Source organism: Cyrtonyx montezumae, unplaced genomic scaffold (genome assembly GCF_038088225.1).
Source record: "Cyrtonyx montezumae isolate F1298 unplaced genomic scaffold, pur_monq_1.0 scaffold_126, whole genome shotgun sequence".
Taxonomy (NCBI): domain Eukaryota; kingdom Metazoa; phylum Chordata; class Aves; order Galliformes; family Odontophoridae; genus Cyrtonyx; species Cyrtonyx montezumae.
Window position 1 is genome coordinate 50,563 of NW_027071855.1, and position 10,222 is coordinate 60,784.

At 64.7% G+C, this 10,222-nt stretch overlaps 1 protein-coding gene across 1 annotated transcript; it reads left to right on the top strand.

The window, feature by feature from the left end:
• The first annotated feature begins 960 nt into the window (after window positions 1-960).
• On the top strand, window positions 961-8,187 carry PEX19 (peroxisomal biogenesis factor 19). Its single transcript, XM_065730398.1, is given in 12 exon segments — window positions 961-1,061; window positions 2,147-2,261; window positions 2,413-2,469; window positions 2,471-2,579; window positions 3,818-3,929; window positions 4,521-4,582; window positions 4,585-4,676; window positions 6,296-6,358; window positions 6,360-6,392; window positions 6,394-6,474; window positions 6,582-6,626; window positions 8,060-8,187. Coding segments are annotated over 12 exon segments (945 nt in total). The 3' UTR covers window positions 8,135-8,187.
• Window positions 8,188-10,222: the final 2,035 nt, after the last annotated feature.

Genomic DNA, 10,222 nt, shown 5'->3' on the forward strand with positions numbered 1-10,222 from the left:
GCGCGGACACAGCGCTTCGCCCCCGCCGCCCCGGCACCCTGCCCCGCCCACCGCCTGCTGCGACCAATCAGCGGCCGCGCTACGGGCCGAGCAGCCAATAGGGAAGCGCTCTGCGCTCCCCTCAACACAGCCCAGCGGCTCGGTTGAGGGGGCGGGGGGGGGTGCCGTGCTGTTCTGCGCTGTGCGGGATGCCTGAGCGGAGCGCATGGCCGGCGGCATTCTCTGCGCATGCGCTAAGGGCGGAACCATTGTGCGGGTGCTGTGGGGGGGGTGGGAGGAAACATTGACAGGTGCTGTGGGGGGATGAGGTGCTTTGGGGGGGTGGGAGGAGCCATTGAGCAGCTCTAAGCTGTCTCTGCGAGCCAATACCGTCCTCTTCTACGCAGGGGCTCAGCACTGAGCACCGGGAGACACACGAAACGCTGCAGGACAAACCCTGAGCCCATCGTCTCGCACTGCATCCCTCACATCCAACCCCCAACCACCGCTTCTGGGGCTGCAATGTGGAACTGGAGCATTTTCCTCCCGGAAAATCGATGTTATCCGCCCCATCGCCCTCAGCCCACCGGCGCCCATTCACAGCCCCCTTTAGGGCCCAGCTCCCGTCACCTCTCCCACTCAGTAGCCCCTCCCACTCCGTAGCTCCTCCCACCTCGTGGCTAAACCCCGTAGCCCCACCCCCATAGACCCTCCACCCCGTAACCCCCTCGTAGCTCCTCCCACCCCATAGCCCCTCCTACCTATAAACCCCCGCCCACTCCTTAGCCCCGCCCACAAAACAATCTCTCGGCGCTGCAGTTCCGCAGCTCGGCCACAAGGGGGCGCACCGGCGCGAGCTCGGCTTGTACCGCCCCCTTGCGGCCGCGCTGGGCCGTGGGCGGGGTTTGGCGGAGGGGGTGTGGCGAAGTGGGCGGGGTTGCGAAGGCCACGCCCCCTCGGCGGAGGTGAAGCGGTGTGAAGATGGCGGCGGAGCCGGGCCCGGGTCCCGACCCGGAGCTGGAGGAGCTGCTGGAGAGTGAGCGGGGCCCGGGGGAACCGGGATCTGGGGGGGGGTGGGGGAGGTGTGGGGCTGGGAGTGCTGGAGTTATGGGGGGGCTGGGGGTATTGGTTGGTATGGGGAGGGGAGGTGTGGGCGTGTGGTTAATGGAGTGTACGAGTTCTGGGGGGCACTGGGTATGGGGGGGCTGTGGGGTCTGGGAGTAATGGGGATATGGGGGGGTTGTGGGGTCTGGGGGCACTGGGAATATGGGGGGGCTGTGGGGTTTTGGGGGGCTGTGGGACTTTATGGTGTCTGGGGGTATTGGGGATATGGGGAGGGTGTGGGGTTAATGGGGCTGTACGGAGTTTTTGGGGGGCACTGGGAGTATGGGGGGGCCGTGGGGTCTGGAGGTAATGAGATTAAGGGGGGGGCTGAGGGGTAATGGGGTTATGGGATTATGGGGGGGCTGTGGGGCTCAGTGAGACCTAAGGAGTACTGGGGGTATGGGGGGCTGTGGGCTCTGGGGGCTACTGGGGATGTGGGGGGTTTCTGGGGAATGGGGGGGGGGGTCTGTCTGGCCTGGGGGTACTGAGGGTAGGGGGGGGCTGTGGGACTTTATGGGGTCTGGGGATACTGGGGGGTATTGGTGGTATGGGGTTACTGGGAGTGTAAGAGTTCTGGGGGGCACTGGGAGTGCGGGGGGGCTGTGGGGTCTGGGAGAGGTTAAGGGGGTACTTGGGGGTCCTGGGGCTGCAGTGGAGCTGTGGGGTAGGGGAAGGTATAGGGGTCCAATGGGGTCTGGGGGGGTACTGGGGGGGCTGGGGGGGCTGGGGTTGGTTTGGGGGAGTTTATGGGGGGAGTATGACCCACTGGGGTTGGGGGGCTCGGGGGGTCTGGGGGTGCAGTGGGATCGGGGGTGGGGGTCATTGAGGTGTGGGGCTGCTATGGGGCAGTGCTGGAGGTTGGGGTGGGGGGGGAACAGTGAGGCCTGGGGGGGGGCTGTGGGGGGAGGGGCCTCGGGGGGCAGGGCTCTGGGGGGGGGAACAGAGCTGCGATGGGTCTGGGTCTGGAGAGTTTTGGGGTACAGTGGGGTTGGGGAGGCGGAGGGGGGGGGGGCTCCGTGCCAGGAGTCACCCCCTCACCGTGCCCCCCCCCTCCTTGATCCAGGTGCCACCTCGATGACTTCGAGAAAGCCCGGCCCGGCCCCCCCCGCCCCCCCCCACCCCCCCACAATTCCCGGAGATCCCAAAACCACCGAGAATCCCCCGGCGCCGCAGCGCAGGTGCACCTCCATCCCACCCCCCCAGGGCCGAAAGGAAGGGGCCGGGGGGGGGGGGGAGGGGGAGGGAGGACAGGGTGGGATGGAAGGGGGGGGAGGAGGGGCACAGACCCCCTCCCCACATCCCTGACCCCCTTCCCCCCCCCCCCCCCAGGAGTCGCTGTTTGCGTCGCAGGAGCGCTTCTTCCAGGAGCTGTTTGATGGGGAGTTGGGCGTCGCAGGCGACCGCGGAGTTCGAGCGCGCCATGAAGGAGTTGGCCGAGGAGGAACCGCACCTGGTGGAGCAGTTCCGCAAACTGTCCGAGGCGGCGGGGAGAGTGGGTGGGTTTGGGGTGGGGGGTGGGGGGCATTCTGGGGGGGTCCGGTCCTTCTGTGGGGCTGGGGTGTTGAGACGGGGATGGGATTTGGTGGATAGGGCTGCGATTCTTGATGGGGCTTTGGGAACTCGCTATAGGGCTGCTCCCCACACCAGTGGGGCCGAGGAGCTAACCCCATGTGGGGCCGGGAGCTAACCCCATGTGGGGCCGGGAGCTAACCCTAAATGGGGCCAGGACACCCATGTGGGGCCGAGGAGCTAACCCCATGTGGGGCCGGGAGCTAACCCCATGTGGGGCCGGGAGCTAACCCCATGTGGGGCCAGGAGCCCCTATTTAGGGCCTGCAACTTCATATAGTTCTGCCCCCACCCCACTTAGGGTTGGGAACCTCCCCCATGGGGCTGGGAACCCCCTGTATAGTGCTGGAAGTCCCTATAGGGCTGCTTGCCCTCCCCGCTCTGTGGGGCTGGGAGCCCCCATAGAGGATCGGGGCACCCATGTGGGATTGGGAAACCCTGTAAAGGGTTTGGGGACTCTCTATAGGGCTGTCCTCCCCCATGAGGCTGGGGGAAACCCCCCATTAGGGCCAGGAACCCCTCCATGGGGTTGGTGGGGGTCCCACAGCCCCGTTGGGGGTTATGGGATTGGGTGGGGGGGGATCCCACAGCCCCATTTGGGGGAGGTTATGGGATAGGAAGGGGGTGGGGGTCTGTAGCCTCCAGGGGTTATGGGGGTGGGAGGAAGGGGATTGTGGGGGGTTCTGCAGCCCCATGGGGGGGTTATGGGATTGGGGGGGGGGGTCCTGCAGCCCCATGGGGGGGTTATGGGATTGGGGGGGGGGGTCCCGCAGCCCCATGGGGGGGTTATGGGATTGGGGAGGGGTCCCGCAGCCCCATGGGGGGGTTATGGGATTGGGGGGGGGGGGTCCCGCAGCCCCATGGGGGGGTTATGGGATTGGGGTGGGGGTCCCGCAGCCCCATGGGGGGGTTATGGGATTGGGGGGGTCCTGCAGCCCCATGGGAGGGTTATAGGATAGGGGGGATGGGTCTGTAACCCCCAGGGGTTTATGGGATGGGAGGAGTGTGGGGGTCTCACAGAGCCCTGGAATGTTATGGGGTGGGAGGAGGAGAGGGCTGGTGGTCCGCAGCCCCGTGGGGGTGGGATTATGGGATGGAAGGAGATGGGTGGGGGTCCCGTAGCCCCTGCCCGCCCCATATCCCCTCCCCCCCCGCCCCCCCCGCAGGCGGTGACGCCGCATCGCAGCAGGAGTTCACCTCGTGCCTGAAGGAGACGCTGAGCGGCCTGGCCCGGAACGCCACCGACCTCCAGGTGGGGGTGGGGACGGGGACGGGGGTGTCCCCAACCCCTGCTGTCACCCATGTCACCCTGCAGGGCCTGGGGACCGGGACAGAGGGCTGTCCCCAACCCCTGGTGTCACCCATGTCACCATGTCCCAGTAGGGTTTGGGGACGTGGATGGAGGAGTGTCCCCAACCCTGGTCTGTGGTGTCACCAATGTCACCGTGTCCCCACAGAGCCCGGGGACTTGGACAGAGAGCTGTCCCCATCCCCACCCCTGGTGTCACCGATGTCACCACACCCCCGTAGAGTTTGGGGACGTGGATGGACACAGGGCTGTCCCCAACCCTGGTCCCTGTGCCACCGATGTCACCGTGTCCCCACAGGACCTGGGGACATGCACAGAGGACTGTCCCCAACCCCAGTCCCTGGGTCACCGTGTCCCCACAGAACCTGGGGACACTGAGAACTGTCCCCAACCCTGGTCCCTGCTGTCACCGCTGTCCCCAAGCCCTGGTGCCACCCATGTCACCGTGTCCCCACAGAGCCCGGGGCCCCAGGGCTGTCCCCACCCCCTTGGTCCCTGTGCCACCGATGTGACCGCGTGCGGGTGTCCCCTCCCCGCGGTGTCACCGCTGTCCCCCGCAGGGGCTCCGCAGAGGACGATGTGGTGAAGGCCATGGAGGGGTTGGGGCTGGAGGAGGGCGGCGGGACGGCGGCGTGCTGCCCGTGGTGCAGAGCGTGCTGCAGCACCTGCTGAGCCGCGACGTGCTCTACCCCTCCCTCAAAGAGATCACCGACAAGGTGGGGACACGGGGACAGCTCCGTGTCACTGCCACCCGCCCTGCTGGGGGGGGACGGGCACGGGGGGCAGGCGGGAGGATGGGGCGGTGGGACACCCCCTCGTTGTGGGGAGCTGGGGGGGAGGGACATGGGGGTGGGACAGGACAGATTGGGGACACTGGGGACAGCAGGGACACCCCCTCGTTGTCCACTGGTCACTGCACCCCACGTGGCATCTTGGGGTGCAGCTGTTGGGAGTGGGGGAGGGGAGGGGTCTGGGGATGGGGACGGGGACAGGCAGGAGGACTGGGGACAGTGGGACGCCCCCTCGTTGTTGGGAGCTGGGTGGGAGGGACATGGGGATAGGGGACAGATTGGGGACAGTGGGGACAGCAGGGGACACCCCCTCATTGTTGGGAGCTGGGGGGGGAGGGGCATGGGGATGGGGACAGGGACAGATTGGGGACACTGGGGACAGCAGGGACACCCCCTCGTTTGTCACTGTCACTGCACCCCACGTGGCATTGGGCAGTGCTGGGGTGCATCTTTGGGGTGCAGCTGTTTGGAATTTGGGGGGGGTGGGGACAGTGGGACACCCCCTCATTGTTGGGAGCTTGGGGGGAGGGACATGGGGGTGGGGACAGGGACAGACTGGGGACAGCAGGACACCCCCTCATTGTCACTGTCACTGCACCCCATATGGCACTGGGCAGTGCTGGGGGCGCATCTTTGGGGTGCAGCTGTTGGGATCTGTGGGGGAGGGGAGGGGTCCTGGGGATGGGGGGAAGGGACATGGGGTGGGGACAGGGACAGACTGGGGACAGCAGGGACACCCCCTCATTGTCACTGTCACAGCACCCCACATGGCACTGGGCAGTGCTGGGGCGCATCTTTGGGGTGCAGCTGTTGGGATCTGTGGGGGGAGGGGTCCTGGGGATGGGGACGGGGACAGGCAGGAGGACTGGGGACAGTGGGACACCCCTTCGTTTTTGGGAGCTGGGGGAGGGACATGGGGATGGGGACAGGGACAGACAGAGACAGATTGGGGACACTGGGGACAGCAGGGACACCCCCTCATTGTCACTGTCACTGCACCCCACGTGGCATTGTGCAGTGCTGGGGTGCATCTTTGGGGTACAGCTGTTGGGAGTGGGGGAGGGGAGGGGTCCTGGGGATGGGGACAGGGACAGGCAGGAGGACTGGGGACAGTGGGACACCCCCTCATTGTTGGGAGCTGGGGGGGGAGGGACATGGGGGTGGGGACAGGGACAGACTGGGGACAGCAGGGGCCACCCCCTCGTTGTCACTGTCACTGCACCCCACGTGGCACTGGGCAGTGCTGGGGCGCATCTTTGGGGTGCAGCTGTTGGGATCTGTGGGGGGAGGGGTCCTGGGGATGGGGACAGGGACAGACAGGAGGAGTGGGGACAGTAGGGACACCCCCTTGTTGTCACTGTCACAGCACCCTGTGTGGCTGCAGTGGCACCTTTATTGTCACAGTACCCTGAGTGTCTCTGTTGGCACTGGGCAGTGCTGGGGCGCATCTTTGGGGTACAGCTGTGGGGGGGAAGGGGTCCTGGGGATGGGGACGGGGACAGGCAGGAGGAGTGGGGACAGCGGTGTCGTTGTCACTGTCGCAGTACCCCGAGTGGCTGCAGCGGCACCGTGCGGCGCTGCCGGAGGAGCAGTACGAGCGGTACCGGTGCGCAGCACGGCGTCATGGGGCGCATCTGCCGGCGAGCTGGAGGCGGAGCGACCCGAGGACAGCGACGGGGACAGGCGGGCGCGCTTCGAGGCCGTGCTGGAGCTGATGCAGCAGGTTGGGGACACGGGGGGGGACACCCGAGGGGGGGGGGGGGGGACACCGGGGGGTCGGACCCCCGGGGGGGGGTGGCAGCGGGTGCTGACGGAGCGCTGCTCATCCAGCTGCAGGAGCTGGGGCACCCCCCCAAGGAGCTGGCTGGCGAGGCGGTGAGTGTCCCGCGGTGTCCCCGGCGGTCCCCCGTGGTCTCTGAGTGTCCCCAGTTGTCCCCTACGGTCCCTGAGAGTCTCCCAACTGTCCCTTACGGCCCCAGAGAGTTCCCAGCTGTCCCCTACGGTCCTTGAATGTCCCCAACTGTCCCCTACCGTCCCCTGTGGTCCCTGAATGTCCCCAGCTGTCCTCTATGGTCCCTGAGTGTCCCCAATGGTCCCTGAGTGTCCCCAGCTGTCCCCTACTGTCCCCTGTGGTCCCTGAGTGTCCCCAACTATCCTCTACCGTCCCCTGTGGTCCCTGAATGTCCCCAGCTGTCCTCTATGGTCCCTGAGTGTCCCCTGTGGTCCCTGAGTGTCCCCAGCTGTCCCCTACTGTCCCCTGTGGTCCCTGAGTGTCCCCAACTGTCCCCTACCGTCCCCTGTGGTCCCTGAATGTCCCCAGCTGTCCTCTATGGTCCCTGGGTGTGCCCCACGGTCCCAGAGTGTCCCCAGCTGTCCCCTATGGTCCCTGAATGTCCCCAGCTGTCCCCTACTGTCCCCTGTGGTCCCTGAGTGTCCCCAACTGTCCCCTACCGTCCCCTGTGGTCCCTGAATGTCCCCAGCTGTCCTCTATGGTCCCTGGGTGTGCCCCACGGTCCCAGAGTGTCCCCAGCTGTCCCCTATGGTCCCTGAATGTCCCCAGCTGTCCCCTACTGTCCCCTGTGGTCCCTGAGTGTCCCCAATGGTCCCTGAGCATCCCCAGCTGTCCCCTATGGTCCCAGAATGTCCCTGAATGTCCCCAACTGTCCCCTACTGTCCCCTGTGGTCCCTGAGTGTCCCCAATGGTCCCTGAGTGTCCCCAGCTGTCCTCTATGGTCCCTGAGTGCGCCCTACAGTCCCAGAGTGTCCCCAATTGTCCCCTGTGGTCCCTGAGTGTCCTCTGTGGTCCCTGAGAGTCCCCAACTGTCCCCTACAGTCCCTGAATGTCCCCAGCTGTACCCTATGGTCCCTGAGTGTCACCAACTGTCCCCTATGGTCCCCATCCCCAATCCCTCCAATTGTCCCCTGTGGTCCCTGAGTGTCCCTAACTGTCCCCTACGGTCCCCTGTGGTCCTTGAGTGTCCCCAGCTGTCCCATATGGTCCCCATCCCCAATCCCTCCAATTGTCCCCTACGGTCCCTGAGTGTCCCCAATGGTCCCTGAGTGTCCCCAGCTGTCCCCTATGGTCCCTGAATGTCCCCTACGGTCCCCTGTGGTCCCTGAGTGTCCCTAACTGTCCCCTATGGTCCCTGCGTTGCCCTAGTTGTCCCCAGCTGTCCCCACGTGTCCCCTCTTTCTGCCCTCCTTTCCTTCCACCTCTGGGCACCCCATGTGGGGTCAGTGCCCCGTGGGGTCCCCCCCACTTTGGGGACATCGCTCCGAGTTGTCCCCGTCCCCGCTGTCCCCCGCAGCCCCCCGGCCTCAACCTGGACCTGGAGGGGCTCACTCTGCCCGAGACCACCGGGGAGCAGTGCCACGTCATGTGACAGCGGCGTCCCCTCCCCGCTGCCGAGCGTCGAGGCCAGGCCCGGCTCGTTAATTAGGGTCATTAACGCGCGCCCTGACGAGGATGAGGACGATGACGATGAAGGACGGGCGCGTGGGACGCGGAGCGGCGCTGGCTGCGGTGTCCCCGTGGGGAGGGGACGTCACTTTGGGGGCAGCAGGAGCCGGGCGCCGGGATGGGGGGGACGCTCCCGACCCCGCAGCGCTGTCCCCACGCACGGGGACACCCCATGAGCGGCCGCCTGCGCCCCAATAAAGGTGATGGCAACAGCGGCACTGCCACCTGGAGCTCGTGGGGCCCCACGGCAACGGGGGGAGCCACAATAACACAGTGACCCCACAATAACACAGTGACCCTACAGTAACACAGTGACCCCACAATAGCGTGGGGTGACCCTACACTAACACAGTGACCCCACAATAGCGTGGGGTGACCCCCACAATAACACAGTGACCCCCACAATAACACAGTGACCCTACAGTAACACAGTGACCCCACAATAGCGTGGGGTGACCATACAGTAACACAGTGACCCCACAATAGCGTGGGGTGACCATACAGTAACACAGTGACCCTACAATAACACCAGAGGGAATGGGACCTTACAATAACACAGTGACCCCACAATAGTGTGGGGTGACCCTACAATAACACAGTGACCCTACAATAGCGTGGGGTGACCCTACAATAACACCAGGGGGAATGGGACCCTACAATAATATGGGATGACCCTACAATAACACCAGGGGGGAATGGGACCCTACAGTAACACGGGGTGACCCTACAATAACACCAGGGGGGAATGGGACCCTATGACGACACGGGGTGACCCTACAATAACACGGGGTGACCGTACAATAGCACCAGGGGGAATGGGATCCTACAGTAACGTGGGGTGACCCTACAATAACGTGGGGTGACCTTACTATAACACGAGGTGACCCTACAGTAACACGAGGGGGGAAAGGTGACCTTATGATGACATGGGGTGACCCTACAATAATGCCTGGGGGAATGGGACCCTACAGTAACACAGTGACCCTATAACAATGTGAGGTGACCCTACAGCAGCACCAGGGGGGAATGTGACCCTACAATAACATGGGGTGACCCTATGACAGCATGGAGGGACCCTAAAATAACACAGGGGGGAAATGTGACCCTACAATAATACAGAGTGACCCTACAATAACACCCTGGGGGAAATGTGATCCTACAGTAACACCAAGGGGGGAACGTGACCCTACAATAACAGAGTGATCCTACAACAACACGGGGTGACCCTAAAATAACACTGGGGGGAATGGGGCCCTATGATAACACAACGAGGGCCATGGGATGACCCTACCGAGACATGGGGCGACCCTACAAAAACATGGGGGAACCTTATAATAACACGGGGGAGGGGACGTGACCCTACAGTGCCATGGGGTGGCCCTACAGTAATATGTGGAGGGAATGTGACCCTACAATAACGTAGGGGGGGGAAGTGATCCTACAATAACACAGCAGGAGAATGTGACCCTACAGTGCCATGGGGTGACCCTACAATAGCTCTGGGGGGGGGACGTGACCCTACAGTGCCATGGGGTGACCCTACAATGGCTCTGGGGGGGGGGAATGTGACCCTACAGTGCCATGGAGTGACCCTACAATGCCATGGGGTGACCTTACAATAGCTCTGGGGGGGGGAATGTGGCCCTACAATGCCATGGGGTGACCCTACAATAACAGTGGGGCACACCCCACAATAACGAGGGCACGCGTGGGGTGGCCCTATAGAAACACTGTGGGGCACTGTACAATAACACAGGGCGGGCGTGGGGCGACCCTACAAAAACAACGTGGGGGGAGGGGGGGAGGGAAGGGGTGGATCACGTGACAACACCGCTACGCACGGGGCAACCTTCGACCCGACCGGAACACAGCGGGAGGAGGCGTGGCCTCCGTTGCTATAGCGACGGCGGGGAGCGGGGCGATGCTGCGATGTCGTGCAGCGGCCGGTGCCGTAAAGCGCGCCGCGCCGCCGTAGAAGGAGACGCGGTGCCGTAAAGCGCGCCGCGTTGCC